The 19,170-nt window shown below is 35.9% G+C and overlaps 1 protein-coding gene across 1 annotated transcript; it reads right to left on the bottom strand.

Moving 5' to 3' along the window:
- Window positions 1-998, bottom strand: LOC110288449 (vomeronasal type-1 receptor 4-like). Its single transcript, XM_021154798.1, has one exon. The coding sequence runs from the start codon at window positions 950-952 to the stop codon at window positions 32-34; it is 921 nt and encodes a 306-aa protein (XP_021010457.1). The 5' UTR covers window positions 953-998; the 3' UTR covers window positions 1-31.
- Window positions 999-19,170: the final 18,172 nt, after the last annotated feature.

Genomic DNA, 19,170 nt, shown 5'->3' with positions numbered 1-19,170 from the left:
TGCCCCAGCCTCATATCATATTTGGAAGAAGTTATCTCTTACCTAAGCAGAGTAAAAACAGATTGGAACTAGATTTCATATTGGTGATGAGAACAAAGGGGCAAAATATGGGAAAGAATATTTCTAGAGATGTAAATATATTTACTCCCCATATCACTGGATATTTTAAGTAGGTTCTAATGATAGCCACAATGGAGGAGAATGAGTAAGAGATGACAAATGTGCACAGCAAGATGAGGATAGTTTGGGTGGCTCTGTCTTCAGGTGAGACTTTCAGAAAGTGTTGAGCACTGTGAATATGCTTGACTTGTCTTTTATGTCTGTAGAGAATACTCACCATGGAGATACTTGAGCAGGCCATGAGACCCAGACAGAAGACATCAGAGAAGCACACTAAAGATATATACAATGTAGTTGCCACACTGTCAGAAGCAAACAATGAGCAGTATCCATAACTCAACCTGTTAGTTGCATTTTTCTTGTAATTGGGGCCTGATACTCTTAGTGGAGTCAAGATGTTTAGAAGCAGGTGCACAAGCCAACTGACTGAGCAGGAGGGACCAATGTACTTGGTTGCTCTGTATTTAAGCTTTATCCACTTGGAGTTATTGGGACTGATGGTGATTGCTTGGAAACAACTCAGTAGGCACATAGCATAAAGAGACATCCCCCTTGTTATTCGGGAAATATACACTATTAATTTACATCCCATGTCATCTAGGAAATTCTTAAACCCAAAATATGCCATTGTCTGAGGAAACCCTCTTAAGATGACAGTCAAGTAGTTGGCGAAAGTCAAGTGCTCTATAATCAGGTCTTTGGGCGTTAAATGCTTTTCTGTAAATATCAAAATAATATAATAAAATAGGATTGAGGAATTGCCAAACATTCCCACTGTAATCTGGCAGAAGAGAAAAGTTTCTATTGCAAAATTTCCAGGATCCATTTTCATTCCTATTAAAAAGAAGATAAACTTATTTTGGTCCAAAATTCCTGAACTTGAATTACGAGTATTCATTATTGGTGAAGTAAGCATAAATAAAGCATGCATTACTACAGTATATTTAAATAGTTCTCTCACTGCAAAAAGGTGTTTAAAACAGTTTTGTTTGTAAATTATATATTCTCTATTATATTAATATAATGAGAAAATAGGACATGTTTACTCAAGTTTAGTATTTTCTCTGGACGTGGTGGTAGGCATCTTTAATTTTAGAAGTCAAGAGACAGAGACAGACATATCTATTAATTTCTTGATACCCTTGTCTATGCTGGCAGTACTAAAAATGTTAGGGATATATACAGATTAAGCATGTTATAAAAATATAAAGGATTAATGTGTATGTTTTCTTTTGAATAAACTCAATGTTTTGCAGTGAATTTTCAAAGATGGACATTGATATTATTTGCAAAATTCCTTGAAACATTTCAAAATTCATCAAGAAAAAGTGGCAGAAGTATTTGAAATGCATATTTCTAACTATTAGAATATTTAGACTAAATATAAATTTAATATTTATATTTATAAATATTTACAATATTTAAAAATATTTAAGACTAAATTTGGAAAAACCTAAAATATAAAATAAGTTGAAATGGGTTCGCAACTTGGGTAAATACCCTATAAGGAATTCAGAAATGTCCAAAATGTGTGCAGAAAAAGGCTCAAAATTGCCAATAGTTAAGGGACTACAATGAGGGGATGGAAGTGAAAACTGTAATGAGAGATCATCACATACTGAATAAAAAGATGTTAGTTAAAACAAATTACTGTAAATAAAAGCAAGAGTTAAAGCAGCTTAGTATATAGAGGACAAGAACCCTAGTGCAGACTCCATAGCAAAGTAAAATACTGTAGAAGTATAAACATTAGTATTGTTTGTCTTCAACATAATTGAAAAATAATTGCCACGTTCCAATTGTAGTGTTACTGAGTTTCCTATATGATAGATCATCAACTCTTGTTAATTATAATAACAAAGACTGTATAGGGAATCTGGCACATAAGATTATACAAAGCCACACAGAAAATGACCAGTATTGAGTAAGAAGGGATAAAGGTATTCTATCCTAATGCCCTGCTGAGACACAGCAGTTACCAGGAAGAATGTCAGGAAGACATAATCATTTCTTTCTTGAATGGTTGGGGTAACTTAATGATCAGACCTTCTGATCCTAAAAGAGTCTGTGTACAGTATATGTCCACGTGCACAATGGGATTATATTTATATCCCCCCCCCCACACTGGGCACAAATATTAATGTTTAATTATTCTCAAACTAAAATGCTAAAATTGTCAGAGGAAAATGTTAGAAATACAAGGCCTAGAGGCAACCATACAACAACAACACAGGAAATGCACCAAGGATTAACTAATGAACTGCANGAAATTAAAAGCTTTCTGTACATTAAAGGAAACTACCAGCCAAGTGGAGATATAGCCTACTGAATGGGAGAAAATCTTTGATGCCTGAATTTCACTCAGGAGCTTACAACCTACATGCATAAGGACAAATACAGATTTAAAAAATCTTTTCATAAACTTTCCAGTGAACAAGTAGTTAAGAAAATGGACAAGGATGGCCTAGTTGGTCATCAATTGAAGGAGAAGCCCTTAGTCCTGTAAAGGCTCTATGCCCAGGTGTAGGGAACTGCTAGAGCCAGGAAGCAGCAGGTGTGGGTGGGTTGGTGAGCAGGGGGAGGGAGGAGGGGATGGGAGTATTCAGATGGGGAAACTAGGAAAGGGGACAACATTTGAAATGTAAATAAAGTAAATTCTAATAACAAAGACAAAAGAAAGAAAGAAAAAGAAAATGGGTAATGATTTCTTTATAAACAAAGCACCAATAGGCAATAAATGGTTCCTGAAAGTATTCAATATGTTTACCTATAAGATAATGCAAATTAAAAATTCTTTGTTATTGCATTGCACTCCTTAGAATGATTAAGATCAACAGAATAGACCACAAGAAATGCAGATTATGGTGTGGAAAAAAGGAATCTTCATTCTATAATGGGAGGAGGTTAACTACTTTGTTCATTATAGAAATAAATATGAAGATTTCTCAGTAAGATAGAAAGGACTACAATATAACACAGCTATATAATATCTGGGCATATACTGAGAGGACTGTATGTTCTGTCACAGAGACACTGCATATCCATGTTACGTGCATAATTTAGAGCAGGAGAGAAATGATGGTCATCAGCAGATAATTGTAGTGTGGTATAAATACAGAGTAGATTTGTAAATCTGTAAAAGAAAATATAATTCTGAAACTTTCAGGAATTAGATGGAGTTACAGTGATTTTTAGCAAGGTGACATAGACTTGGGGAAAATAAAGCAGATATTCTGTTTCAAAGACTGATGTGAATCACAGTCTCTCTCTCTATATGTAAAAGTGTGGAGACACAGTGGCTTTAGACAATAAATCCAAAAGGGAGATCACAGAATGAGAAAAAAAGACTTGTTGAGGAATAAAAGGGAGGGGTGTAGAACAAATGTGCCATTAAAGTGAAAAGGATTTTATATATATATATATATATATATAACACGTGGGTGGGATGGAAGAGAAAAGTTTAAGAAGAGAATGAAAAATAAATTTAATGGAAAATATCATAATGAAATCTAATACTAAATACTATGTATGCTAATTAAAACATGTAAAAAACAAAGCCAAATTAGAAAAAAGGAGTGTAGTTTCATAGTAAATTTTGCTCTTTAATAATGACAGTTTTCATAGTCAAGTCAATGAAATGTGAACAACTTGCACTCAATTCTTAAAGTTCTTAGGAACATTATGGAAAGAGAGACACAGCTCCTAAAACATATCTATTAACTTCTATACATGTTCACTGTATTAGCTGCATTTGCCTTCACAAAAATAAATGAATTGTGTAATGCAAATTTAAAAAAAAAACATTAGAGTGATGATTCACAATGGCTGCAAGAAGAATGTGACTGTTCCAGGGACACAGTCTTGGGGTTGTGATGAAATTGTCCTGCAACTCAGGTCATGACTGAGCTGTATACCCACAATGTTTAGCAGTATAAAATGTTTATAGTTTGAAATTTGTTCTAATCTTAAATGTAAGGGGATTATGGTTAATATATGAAAAGTTGAGGTTAAGTTACATGGTACAGAGCTACAGTGAATGCAGTCAAGTAAAGTCATGACTGACACAGGCTCATAGGTTAGTGATATCAAATTTAGGGTCCCAGTGATGAATTTGCATTTTTGTTTATAAATAAGAATTTGAAGTATATTAGATAGGAGTAAAATGTAGAGATTTGTTTTCATTTGGGTTTCTCTTTGTAACAGCAATCCATGGCATCAACCATATATGTGATATCTTCTGAAATTCTACACATTGGTCGTGAAAAGAGAAATAGAGAAACCCGTACATACCTATGTCTATTTTCCAGAAGTAGAGAGGCCTAAGTGGACAGGCTTCACATGCCATGACCACTGTATGTGTTTGTTCTTGCAAATAATACATGAGCTGGAATCACATAAAAAACAATTTTAAGATGTATTTAGTGAAACATAGAAATCATAGAAATATCTGTTATATTTCTGACTATCAGAAATAAAACATTTCCTACCATGACAAATATAGTTCATTCAATTTATGAATTAATCTTTATGCCTCCATACAATTCAATTTTCCTAATTAAACAATCACCTTATAACTCTACCACTGATAAGATCATTTCATTTACTAGAATCAGTATCTTCTTTCACCCATTATTTGAATCCTGCTTTATAAAGATAAAAATATGATGTAGAGATTTTGAGAAGTATAAAAACTGGTGAGTAGGAGGAAGAAAATAAATAAAAGTACTTTAAGATACTAGGATAAGATATGGATGTAGTAGATAGCTTTTCTAGCCATTGCAAGGTCCTGGATGTGGATCCCATTGTCATCAGTAAATAAAAATAAAAATATCCAATTAAACCTTTCTTTGAAAGTCTAAAATTTAGGAGGAGACATGCAAAAAATTAATAGAAAGAGGTAAAGGAAAACAGAGACAAACAGAGAGACGAGAAAGAGAAAAAGGCTAAGTGAAGAAAGGAAAGAAGAAAATGAGATGATATCTGTGATAAGAGAAACTCAGTAGCCTCCTACAGAAGGAAAACGGTTCACATAATGTGGGGAGTATTGAAGACAGTCTGCTTTGCCTCAAGTTGTAAATAGTCCAATTTCATCCAAAAGCCCATTCAAGTTCCAATGCCTAAACCAACCCACAGTCCCATTTTCCTACTATGTATGCCTTGCGTTCTTTCTCTCTTTCTTTCCTTCACCTTTCTTCCTTACTTTATTTCTTTCTTCCCCCTTCCTTTTTCCTTCTTCCCTCCCTCTCTTCCTTCCTTCTTTCCTTCCTTCTTCCTTCCTTCCTTTTCTTTCTTTTTCTTCCTTTCTTTCCTTCTTCTCCTTTTTCCTTCCTTATTCCCTTCCTTTTCCCCTTTGTTTCAGTAGAGCTGATGTAATTTTTAATATAGATTTCAACTACAACTAAAATTAAGAGAAACTGTTTTGAAAAAGTTAAGATGTTTCCAGGAGCACAAGCATGCCTTTTCCCAAACCTGCTTCCTAATGTCTTCAGTTCTTACTACTCCTGTGCACTGGTCACTTACCTCAATGCTGGATGATGCCATTTACCTCAATGCTGGATGTCACTTACCAATGCTGATGAGAAGTGAGTCAGCTGAAGCTGTGGTGAGACACTCTCCCTCAATTAAAGGTTCATAATCTCCTGATATTCTTTCCCAGAAGACAGGTCATTTTAAACTCAGATATAGAACCATGTTGACAGCATCTCCACAAGAGCCTGAAGTAACTTTTAAAGACCTTGGTCCTGAGTTCCTGTCAGAAAACAAAACAAATAGTAGTATGGATCACAGGAACAACTCCAAGGAAGCAATTGGGAATCAGAATAGAAACTTTTCTCTCAGTCTTTGAAACACAGGATGACATAGAGGCATGCAGAAGGCACATGGTTTTTCATTGCTATGAAAGTATAATTTTGTGACCTTGACTCCGGAGGGTCCTACCCTGTCATCCAGAATCTTAGACAGTTTCAACATCTCAAGTGTGTTTAGTCCCAAAGATACTCAGGACAAATGGCTAACTGAGGGGCCTATTAACATATCATAGCAGATTCTGTCTGCCAGATTCTCACAGCATTGCAAACAACCTCTTACAAGGGTTTGGTTCCTTTCAGCACTACCCCTGTCATTTAAATTAAAACTCTTTATACTCTCATCTTCCCTTCACTTCCCCTAGTTCCTCTATCCTTTAAAACCAAGATACGTTGGTTTATGGGCTACAGTTACCCCATATCTACCCAGACACAGGGTAACTCTGTTCTTACTGCTTAGAACAAAATAGAGCCAGCCCTGACAGTGAAAGGAGCTGAGCAGAGAGGACCAACTGTTCGTCTTGTTTCTTCTCAGGGTCTTCCTTGTCTTCTTGGTTCTTCTCATGCACTGTTTTAGTTTATTTTGCAGTGTTTTCTTTGACTTCTGTTGCTCTCCTCACCTCTCTCCTCTTATGCCTGGTTCTGTCTATGGGCCTTGTCTAATGTGCTACAATTTCTCAGTGCCTTAGATGATTTCAAATGCGTCTGAATGTTCTCTGTTTCATATCTACAATAAAAACCTCCTTGTCCATGAGAACTTGGTGTGGTCATATCCACATTTTCATTCAAAAATGTCCAATTATTAATGCACCACATTCTTCAGGTTACGGTTTTGAAATGATTAACCCATGTTTTGTGTGTATGTGTGTGTGCGTGACTCTTTGTTGATTCATGTTTTAGAGAAACACATTGTATGTGCATAACACATTTTATACACATTGTATATAAAGTTGGGTAAATCATCTCAGTGTGAGCTATCATGAAGAGGGCTGATGGGAGCTTAGCTTTAATTGAATGCACGTATAATAGGAATGCATGCCAAAGTAGCAGGTTTTACGAAGCATCATTATATATGGGGGTTTGCCTTTCTCAATACAATTACAGAAAATGTAAGTATGATTATAACTGTAGTGATACTTCCAGTAGCAGTATGAGAGATTTCTCTTTTGATATGTCTTTGTGGATGTAGTGTTGGTAGAATTATAAATTGCATTTTAAAAAAATAAATGGTGTGATAATTAACAAAATTATTTTTGTATGTTTGTTTCTAAACCATGAAGAAATTGATATTTGCCTTTATGATTTTAGAAAAATATATTTTCCTAAAAATAACTATCCTGAGGTGATAGTACAATCAGGAGACAAGAACAATTGTTTTTTTCAGGGGACTCAGTTGAGTGCCCAGAACCAAATTGGTAGATAATAGTCATCCAAGATAAGCCTGAGCCCTCTTCTGACCTGCATGAACAATCATTATATATGGTATAGGTACGTGTATACATATTACAATACATAAAAGTAAACATTTTAAAAATATTTACTACCTTGTAACTAGACAGCTTCATCCTTTTAAGTTCTGTCATTAATTACATTCAGGATCCTACAAATTTGAGGTGTATAAAAGAGAAATTTCTTCTTTCTCTGCTATCTATTTATGGAGATGAAATATGAATGTGCCTAAAACTTTATTGTGCTAATCACTGAAGACATCCTCCTTCAAGAACACTTCAGGTGGATTCTTCTGTGGAATTAGAAAAGAATAAACCTTTATGTCTATTTCTCTCTTATTGATATAAAAACATTTTATATTCACTAGAAATTTTCCTTTAAGTAGATTATAATTATTTAATTAGTTAAACAAACTTAAGAATTGTATGTATGAGCCGGGCATGGTGGCGCATGCCTTTAATCCCAGCACTCGGGTGGCAGAGGCAGGTGGATTTCTGAGTTCGAGGCCAGCCTGGTCTACAAAGTGAGTTCCAGGACAGCCAGGGCTATACAGAGAAACCCTGTCTCGAAAAAAAAAAAAAAAAGAATTGTATGTATGTCAGATTCTGTACTTAGGTGGTAAAGCCCAGGGTCTTTTAATGAACATAACTGAAAAGAGAAAAGCAACAGAAAATATAGTTTACAGCCTTAAAAATGGGAACCATCATGAAAAAGGTCTGGCTACAAAATGAATCATAATTGCATGGATATATATAATGGGGGCACTTCCCCTACCAGGAAGTAGCCTTCACATACATATAGCCACAAGCAGATTCATTATAGGAAACAGCCTTTAGTAGGTAGATGTAGTCTCCCCAGTGTCAGGCAAACATGATATCTATTATACTATGGAAACCCAAGTAGCCTCCAGAGTGAAGATAGCAGTCTGCCCTACCAATAAGTAGCCTCCACATAGCAGGAGGTGGGTCCCATTATAAGTGAACATATTTTTAGAGTCTCACTTCGAAAATTAGAAATAATCTCAATGTGGCTTACTCCATCTGTTTCTTCAGATTGTTGTTTCCATCATCTTGATATGAAAGGAAAGATAACCTACTGGTGTGCAGACTGGAAACATAATTATGTGTCATGTGGGGAATAGATCAGTCTTTCCTGTGATTGTGATCAGACTCTAAGTACACAACCTATAAGTATATTATTTCCTGGTTTCTTACCAAACAGAGCACTTCTTGCAGGATATTTGCTCATGCGGTGAACTCTTGTTGGTCTGTGTTGCACCCATCTCAGGGCAGGCTGCTCCCTTGGGAAGCTGAAAGGCAGGGGGTTTGACTGCTGCCAGGAGGGTGCTAGGCTTCAGGGAAGAGCCTAGACACTGTTCTTGGGGTGGGAAATCGCAGGCTGAGATATGGGCATAGAGGTTTGGTCTTTTGCTCAGTATTGTAATGCTAATTACTTTCTCCAAGACCTTGTCCCCAGGAAGGAGAGAATCCAGGAAGTAACCCAAAGTGAAGCTATGGGAACTCCCTCCCTGCTGCCCAGCAAGTTATCCCTGATTGATGAATAAAGATGCCTACAATCTATAGCTGGGCAGAAGTGAGATAGGTGGCATTTGTGGTTTCTAGGCTTGGGGTCTGAGAAGAACTTCAAGGAGGGAGAGAAGGTGGAGAGACAAGGATGTGGATTGTGAAAACATAGCCATGAGGACTAGTGATTGGAGTTAAGAGCTTCCCAGATGATACATGGCAAATTATAACTTGGAGTTATTGATGGAAAAGTAGATTCTAATAGCAAAGAGGGCAGATATCTGCCCAGCTCTAGTGTGGATTAAGGCTTATTATAATAATAATAGTTGTGTGTCTTTTATCCAGGAGCTGAATGATCAAAAGTGGGGCAGAATCTCCAAATTGAAATTAAATATTTTCAACGATAAATTGGTTAACCAACATGTGGCAAGGACTCACTTTTAACAGAATTAATTTTAGATTCTTTGTTTTAAAAAGGTGTGTTATTCCTTTAAGACTAGGAAGCCAGAAAAAATGGTTCCTTAGCAACATTTTTTTTTCCCCAAGCTGCATGGGATTCTTGACAAGGATTGAAATCCATGCTGGTTTTGAATGCATGATTCCAGGGGAATGATTTAGGGGTTAAAGCATGAGCTAAAATACAGCTGTGTGCTCTCCCCTCCACCAACCAACTGAATGGCAAATCAGACAGCAAAACCCTGGAGCTACAACCACAGTCTTAAAATGCCATCCAACCTGGACTATTCAGTGCTACTGCTGAAGTGCAACTCTGAGCTAAGGACAAATGTCAGCTTAGTTGCGCAGGTGCAGTACAGCATCTGAGCTAAAATATAACAGACACAGGAGGAAGAAACAGGTGGGCCTCTAAATTCTGACCAGCTTGGACTACACAAGAATGCTAGGGAAGGACCCTTTGCTGATAGATACAGCCACTTGCAAAAGACAATCTACAATAAAAAAAAAGCCTCATTTTTTCCTTAAGAATAGTATGTAGGATTTTACTTAGTAATTAGTAGAAATGGCCTTAGTAATTAACAAAAATACACCTCAATCTTAATTTTATATAAAGAGAAAGGAGAATTTGGGGATTTTTATATACATAAGGTATGTTTACAATTTCCAATAGAAAAATTATGCTTTTGTGCTACTAAAAACCATTCTGCCCTAGGAAAGATATATTCCGCTGGTCATTGTGGAGACCCAGAGTCGGGGTTGGGCAAAGTTGTTTTGCTTTCATCAAACATAAAGAAATGCTATGCTAATGAGAGCTAACATGTGGTAGAATTTCAAGCCACTCTGAGTGGCCAGCTTATCTCCTTGAAGTATGGGGCTTCCATGGGAAATCTAATAGAAATGCATGAGAGCTAAAGTAAAAATGGATGATGTCATGCTGGTATGATCAATCAGTCTCTATAAACATGGGCTTTCATGGAAGACTATCCAAATATATTATACAGTAATGAAAGGAAATTTAAATAAAGTTGAATATAGAGTAGGATATTAAATTAATTTATATAAAGAGAAAGAAAAATGCAGGATATTTACTGATAGAGATATTAATTTACAAAAAGGAGAAAGAAATGGGAGCTGATATAAATATTTTCAGGATACATATATAAATAAACACTTAGGAGATGAAGGCAGGGAAAGACAGGTTCCTTGTGAGTTTGAGGCCAGCCAAATGTAAAGGCCAGATTCAATTCATCCCAGGATACACAGAAAAATTCTGTCTCAAGAAATAATAATAATTGTCTTAAATTGTTGTCATTATCAAAATGAAGGTGGTTATAAATTCACTGGTTATGATCATATTACAATTCCTCTATGAGAGAGGTCAAAATAGATCAGACCTAAATAAAAAAGGGAGCGTCTAAATTGGACTAGTCTATACTCTTTTTTTAATTGTATATTTTCTTTATTTACCTTTTGAATGTGCAATGAAACCATGTGCCTTCTGCATGCCTCTATGTCATCCTGTGTTTCAAAGGCTGAGAGAAAAGTTTCTATTCTGATTCCCAATTGCTTCCTTGGAGTTGTTCCTGTGATCCATACTACTATTTGTTATAGTGGAGCATGTGTTCTTGTTATATGTTGGAGCTGCTTTTGGGTATACGCCTCAGGTAATTCTATGTTCAATTTTCTGAGGAACCGCCATAGTCTATACTCTTAATGATGTCAAATTGCTGTATCAAAGGCATGCTATGTTGGGGGAAAGGCTCTGTGTTTGTACTAACAGGAAAGAAAAGAAAAGAAGGAAGGAACGAACGAATGAACAAAAGAACGAACGAAGAGATTCCTTCCTGAGTAATAAGGATCAGATTTGATGGAGGAAGATCTCTTAAAGATCTTGGCTGTGAACAGGAAGAAAGATATCAAAAAGATCAAACAGGACAGGTAACATGATTTGCTGATCCCTCTACATGAAAATGGCCCTGAAACTGGCTGAGACATTAAAAAAAAATAAAAATAAAAAACCAGTCTCTAGCCAGAACTTTAGCTATACATAGCCACTGGATTCTGTTGGTGACAGAGTCCTAAAGATTCACCATGTCATCATTTCATATGGCATGAATGGAGATTTATATTACAGTTTGGTTATATAATCAAACCAACTCATTAAGAAAGACAGTTGTCTCTTACCTGCTCAAACAAGGAACAAAAATTCATCTTTAATTGATCTGTAAACATTGCATACTCCATGCACTGTATTAATAAAAAATATATATTACCTCTAAGAGCTTTATGTTTGCAGAAAAACAAAACAAGACACAAAGCAAAACAACAACAACAAAAATGAAACAAACAAACAAACAAAACAAAACAAAATGAAACAAAACATACAAGAATGCAGGGCAGACAAGGTTCACCCTCAGGGATGTTGAGATACTGAGACTTGCTGTTCCAGCTCCCTGCCTTAACTTCATCAAAACTTAATTCCCTAAAGACTTGCTTCTAGGACAACTTCCAAACACCTTGGAAGCTCACTTGGTACAGCCTTTCAGACTGTTCCAGGAAGGTCTTAATTTAAGCCTGCACTTTCTCAGCATACAGAGACCTGACAAGAAATGCTACAGCTAGCTTTCTTAAGACTAACACTTTTTTTCCTAACTTTCTTGTGCTGCCATAAAGGAATTCTTTGTCTCAATTAATCAGGAAGCAGTTATAAGAAGAACATCATTCAAATTCCTTAAGTTGAGGTGGATGATTTTGGTCATTTATGAACAATAGAAATATTGTTATTTTAGAAAATGTTTTACAAATAATTATGGTCTCAGTCAGGAAGGAAATGAGATAGAGAGTTTAGACTCAGGGATTCCTATCTTTCATTTCCTCTTCACTATCTTTTTATTTCTTAGGTAAAGGTTAGGGATTGAAAAGAAAAAGAGAGGATATGAAAATATTATAAGACATAAGACAAATAAAATCAGATTATTGAATCTACTCTTAAACAAAATAATATTTTATAGCCATAATCTTACAGTGGTAAAGATCTTTCTATTTTGATGCAAAATGAGGTTATATTTTGTTACACTGGTACAGATTTTTCTTGTACATTAATACAAAAATAAGTTTTTTGATACATTGGTATAGGTTATTTTATACTAATACAAATTTAAAATTATTTTATGCATATAATGTTTATGTGTGTTTTTAATGTTTACTTATGGAGCTGTACTTATACATTTTTTAAAGATATAATATAAAGTTCTCGTTAATTTGAAAAGTGCTATTATGAATTGTTAAGGATGATAAAAATTCAAGTTAGTACCCACACTTTGGCCTTCCTTTTTCTTGTGTTTCATGTGTTTTGCAAATTGTATCTTGGGTATTCTAAGTTTCTGGGCTAATATTCACTTATCAGTGAGTGCATATCATGTGTGTTCTTTTGTGATTGGGTTACCTTACTCAGGATGATATCCTCCAGATGCATCCATTTGCCTAAGGATTTCATGAATTCATTGTTTTTAATTGCTAAGTAGTACTCCATTGTGTAAATGTATCACATTTGTTTAATCCATTCAACCAGTACTCCCCAGAGCTGTGGCTCTAGTTGCATATGTAGCAGAGGATGGCCTAGTCTGCCATCAATGGGAGGAGAGGCCCTTGGTCTTGTGCAGATCATATGCCCCAGTACAGGAGAATGCCAGGGCCAGGAAGCAGGGTTGGGGAGCAGGGTGGGGGGAGAGTATAGGGGCCTTTGGGGATAGCATTTGAAATGTAAATGAAGAAAATATCTAATTTAATAAAAACATTCAAGTTAGGAACTATTAGGCATGGTTAATAAATACAAATTAATAGTCAGATAGTCACACCCATAGTCATACTAGATACTAGTTTATTTAATTACAACAAAATTCTTTCAAGGTTATTCAGATAGTAAATAGCTAAGAATAAACAGTGTTTGACAATTCAGATATACAATGGTCTTCAAAACCCACAGAAAATTGCATTTAATATTATTTCATTATTAAAAGATCTTTTGACTCTGAGACAGCTCTGCTCCTGTACCCTATTCCACTTCAAAGAAGATGATGAACATCAATAACCTCCATGTTGCTTCAATTATTGCAAGCTAGCCATTGGACAAAGAAAATGTCCATGGTTTAGCTATAGACAAATCTGTCCAGAGAGGGCAAACAGACACAGAGAAGTCAACTGCCAAGCTCTTCCAAGACCGGTTAAGCAAATCTTACATAATTCCTGCTTGACAAAATATCTGTCAGATCTACTAGGCCAGAAGGCTGAAGATGGGTGCTCCAATGTTATAGAAACAATATTTGGGACTGTCTAGGCATTCAGTTGTCTCTGTCATTTCTATAATTTTTGGAAGCTGTGCCCAGCACTGCCTGAATACTCAAATAATATTTATTCCTTCTCATGGGGTTGAAGACTAGATAGTCAGAGTCTGAAAATTAAACTTATATTGTTTAGCATTTAGAAAAGATGCTTTAGGTCTAAGAAAATATTTTAAAGTTAGTATTTCAAATTGGGATAGAAATTAAGATAGAAACCAAATGAAATACTGAACTTCAAACTCACCAAGATAGGATAGATAATAGAATACTTTCTCCTGAGTTATAAAATATAGACTAGATATTATAAATGTATATTTTATAGTTTTCATAATTGTTGCATTTATATTCAGCTTATATCTAAAAAGAAAAAGAGTCTTGTTTGATTAAGAGGGGAAATTATTGAGATTTGGTGTTTGCTATCTATTGCAATGCTAAATAGTGACCTCAAGGCCTGGTTACCCCCAGGGATGAGAAAAACTGCACATAGACCAAAGTGATGCTATGTGACCTTGCAACCCAAGTTACCATTAATTGGTGAATAAATATGCCTATAACCTATAGCTGGGCAGATCTGAGGTAGGTGACATTTGGTGTTCCCAGACTTGGGGTCTGAGGAGAACTATAAGGAGGGCAAGAAGAAGGTAGAAAGAGGAAGAAGCCACTATGGGATAGATGAATTATGAAGACATAACTATGTGGGCTACCAAATTGGAGTTAAGAATTGCCCAGATGGAACATGTCAAATTATACCTTGGGGTTATTGATGGAGAAGTAGATCTTAATAGCATAGAGGGTAGGTATATGCCTACTCTAGTGCTGATTAAGGCTTAATATAATAATAAAAGTTTTGTGTCTTTTATCCTAGAACTGAATGATCAAAAGCAGGACAGAAACCTCCTATGGAGATTAAGTATTTTCTACAACATGCAGGTGGAACATTAATAGCCTTCAAAGAAAGACAAAACATTGCTAATGTTTCTGAAAGGAAAAAATTGATCTCTCTTGCTGAGAAGAAACTTTTATAACAAATTGCAAAAGGGGAAATGCATGGTGATCGTCTAGAATAGCAGATTTTCCACGGATACCAACACCTGTGTGGTGCATAAGTACATAATAGAAATGTTAATGTGGCAGAAATGTCTCAGGCAGATATATAAATATCCCCGTGCCCTTATTTAAGCCTTTTTACATGGACACTTTCTCCCTGCAAGGTGTGGTAGTTGACACCTTTGATTCCAACACTAAAGAAACAGGTATCTGAATGAAACAAACCTATAAGTGTAGATAGATACAAACTATCTAAACAAACTGGAGGATGGTTTGGTTGTATCAAACTTATTTAGAAAACAGTAAGTTGATCCCTCATAAGAATGTCACTAAAGTCAGATGTTGAAGGTCTCCCCACCAAATTCCATTTTATATATTACAACCAACATGGAAATTTTGGAACTTTTAGAAGATCAGTGGTAAGCAAATGGCTTAGTGGCATGGGCATATTCTAAGAGGGTACTGAAGGGGTCCACAACAGACGTATTTCCTTTTTGGAGAAAAGTAATTTTTCCAGGAAAAGTTATTATAAATTAAGTACATTATTAATATAATTCCTGAGGAGAAAGGGACACCCCAGAGGTATATTTCCCTAAACATATGAATATATGCAAAGAACAGAATTTGCACACAATTAAAATATTCTAATTAACCTTGTAGAAAGTGGATGTTATAGCACACAGAATGTCATAGGAATAAAAAGAATGGAAATGTCACAGGGGATGATGCCAAGTTTTAATTACCTTATATTTTAAATTACACATTAATTATATATAGTAATGATTATATTATGGTACCCTCATTCATTCATATTATGTGGTTATGTCATATTTATCCTTAATTACCTCATTCATACCTCCATTTTACTCTCTCTGGGGTTCTTTTGACCTCAGTAATTCATATTTTACTCTGATTCTATTTTGTTCTTTGTTTTCACATGAAAGAAAATGTAATACTTGCTATGTAAGGCTAATATTTTAAGGAGACATATGTTCTTTTATTTTTCTACAAATTTTTCAAGCCAATGATGACATTTGAAGATGTAGTAATTACATAGTAGAGGCAATGAATAACAGTTAGGAGGTGGAGAGCTGGTTCATTGGGGAAAAACTCATTGTGATTTTGCAAAGGAACTGAGTTCTGTTCCAAACAAGTACACCAGGTGGGTCACAACTGCATATAACTCCTGTTCCATAGGATACAGCATGCTCTTCTTGCAGCTGTAGGCATCAGGCAATGCACATGGTGCATATACATGCACTGAGGCACATGAACATACACAAAATTAAAAAAAAAAAAATCTCAGGGCCTAGGAGATTGCTTGGTGGCTGAGAACACTGATAGCTCTTCTAGAAGAGGTTTTATTTCCTGCGCTAAATGTTGGCACACAAATGTCTATAACTCCAGCTCTAGTGGGTTTAAGGCTATCTTCTGCCTTCTGAAGGAATATTATGCATGTGGTGCACAGTCATACATGCAGGAAAAATTAACATACACATACAAATTAAGGTATGAACACATGTACAAATATGTGTATATGTATGAAATAGAGAGAGAGAGAGAGAGAGAGAGAGAGAGAGAGAGAGAGAGAGAGAATTAGGTCTGGTCTCAAAGGTGTATTTTTTCATAAAATTGCCTATTATTGGATAACTCTTATAATAGGATTCTATGTATTTGAAAAACTTTGAAGAACTTGGTTCCCTTGGCCTCTCTTCTTGGTAAATTCTCCTCCGATGGCCAGGTTCAGTCTCTACTAACCATGTCTACTATTCCATACCTGCCCTATAACCTTCCAGATACCTCTGGCTATTATATCTCTCACATCTACATTAAAGATCTTCCCCTCAAAGAAATATTGGAGTAGTCATATCCACATTTTCATTCAAAAATTTCCAACTTTCATGGAGTATGAGAGAAAAGAAAGGCCAGGAGTGTGTTGGCATCTCATCCTTCAGGTCTAGTTTTCCAAATGATCCATTAATGTTGTGTGTGTCAATCTTTGTTGACTGCCATGCTGTAGAGCACTAAATTGTATGTATATAAAATAATTTATATTGGAAATTGATAAGTAATTCTTCTTAGTGTGTGTTATAATGAATGAGGCTGCTTTGAACTTCGCTGTTATTGAATCTAGTTATACATAGGCCTGCATAAGGAACAATCTCATTAAGTATCATGGATTGTTGGGATTTGCCTTTCTCAGTATAATGACAAAGATTTAGAAACTCACTGCAGCAGTAGCCATGTTTCTAGTAGCAATCCCAGAGGGTTGTTCTTTGATCTGTCTTTATTGACTCTTGATTGTGGTAGAATTTTTAATCTTTTTCAACTATATGATTTGGAAATTAACAAAATTCTATTCTCATATGTATAAAACATAATGAAATAGAAATTTTTCTTTATGATATTTGTTCATGACAAAAGATATTGCCCTAAAAGTAGCTACCCTGGAGTCAGCTGAGGAGTCAAGAGCACCTGTTGCTTTTCAGAGTACCTGGTTGAGTTGCCAGAATCCACTCCTTGGGATAGAACCACCAGGCCCTTCTTCATCTATTTCTTAAGTCTGTTCTTTCCAGTGTCTTGATATGAAAAGAAATATACTCAACTGTTGGGTACCATGGAAACACAATGTGTATATAGTGGTGAATAGCTGTGGTTGTGTTTAGACTCTTTTTTTTTTCCTATTTATTTTTCCTTGGATTTTTTTTTATTTACATTTCAAATGTTTCCCCCTTTCTAGGTCTCCCCTTCAGAAACCCCCATCCCATCACCCCGCCCTACCTCTATGAGGGTGTTCCCCCCACCTCCCTTCCTCCCACCCTGGCATTCCCCTACACTGGGTCATCGAACACCCTCAGGCCAGAGGGCTTCTCCTCCCATTAATGTCCAACAAGGTCATCCTCTGCCATATATGTCTTCTGCGCCATGGGTCGCTCCATGTGTATTCTTTGGTTGATGGTCCAGTCCCTAGGAGCTCCGAGGGATCTGGCCTGTTGTCACTGTTATTCCCGGATTATGAATTTATTATTCTCTGGACACTTTCCAAATAGACCAAATATTATGTGGTTCCCTAATACCATCTATCTGAACATTTAGAATTACTTTCAAATCACTGTGCCTTAATATAATCTTGGCATAAAAACAAAACCAAATTACACCAAAAATTTCAAAAAGAAATTGGAAAGTGTTGAGAGGAACCTTTCTTCACGAGTCTTTAGAGATATATAGAGATAGGCTGCTCTGGTTTGGGAAAAAACAAACAAACAAACAAAAGCAAAACCTGGTTCATCCATAGGAACATCTTCAGAAATGGTTGCCTTCAGACTCAGATCTTGGGACTAGGATTTTTTTGTGACTGTGACATGCTTTTCAGGCATCTTGATTTCCACAAAAAACACTTTTCTCTTCAGGCTCAGGATAGTTCTCTCTCTGGATAATGAGAAGGGGGTAGATCGCATTTACAGGATAATTAACACCACTATTTACTTCAATAGCATTCTAGAAAGTATTTCAGCCAAATTCATTGTTTTGATATCCTGTGAAAATAAGTCCATTTATGAAGCTATATGATTCCCATACAACACCCTTCTTCTGTCCAGATTCCCTAATAATCTGTTACCAATAACATATTTTGGGGTATCAGTAAGGATGTCTTTGTATTCTCTTGTGTTGGTGTTGTTTTTGACTTCTGATCCTGTGTTCTCACTTATGGCTCATTTCACAGCTGTTAAATTTTCCAGATTTCTAGAGTGTTTTGGATTCCAAACGTTGCATGAACGGGGTTAAATCCTTGATAGTGGAAGGAGGCAGGGAGTAAGAGGTGCCCAGGAGGTGTCTGAAGAGCAACTAAGAAAAGACAGAACCTAAAACGGGCTCATCTCGGGGGGGGGGGGCACTTTTACTTAATTTTGAGAAAACATGAGGTTTGAGAAACATTGTATGAAGATGTTGTCTTAGGAAGAAGTAAATTAGTATGAACAAAGCCAGGGGCTTTTTGTTCTCTCTTCTTTTTTCTTTCCTTTTCTACTTTTTACTGTTTACTTGTTTTTCAGAGGGGTTACTTGTAACCTAGTCTGGTCAGAAATTCAATAAGAATTGAGGATGTCCTCCTGCCAGTGTTGTGTTTGTACTATTGCCCTACCTCTTCGAGTATTTGTTGTGTGTGTGTGTGTTTTCTGATTTATTTAGTTTTTAAAACACTGTCACTTTATAAAGCCCCCACTGTTCTGGTACTCTACATATAGTCTACGCTGCTCTCAAGCACCCAGAGATTCACTGCCTCTGTAATCCTTAGTGCTGGGATTAAAGGTGTATGCTACCACCATAACTGGCATTTAGAAGTACTATAATTCCTTTTTTAAAAATATTTTTATTAGGTATTTTCCTCATTTACATTTCCAATGCTATCCCAAAAGTCCCCCATACCCTCCC

The sequence above is a fragment of the Mus caroli genome, unplaced genomic scaffold (assembly GCF_900094665.2).
Source record: "Mus caroli unplaced genomic scaffold, CAROLI_EIJ_v1.1 scaffold_13630_1, whole genome shotgun sequence".
In the NCBI taxonomy this organism is placed as follows: domain Eukaryota; kingdom Metazoa; phylum Chordata; class Mammalia; order Rodentia; family Muridae; genus Mus; species Mus caroli.
The sequence above is the reverse complement of the archived record's forward strand: the minus strand, read 5'-3'. Positions and strand labels throughout refer to the sequence as shown.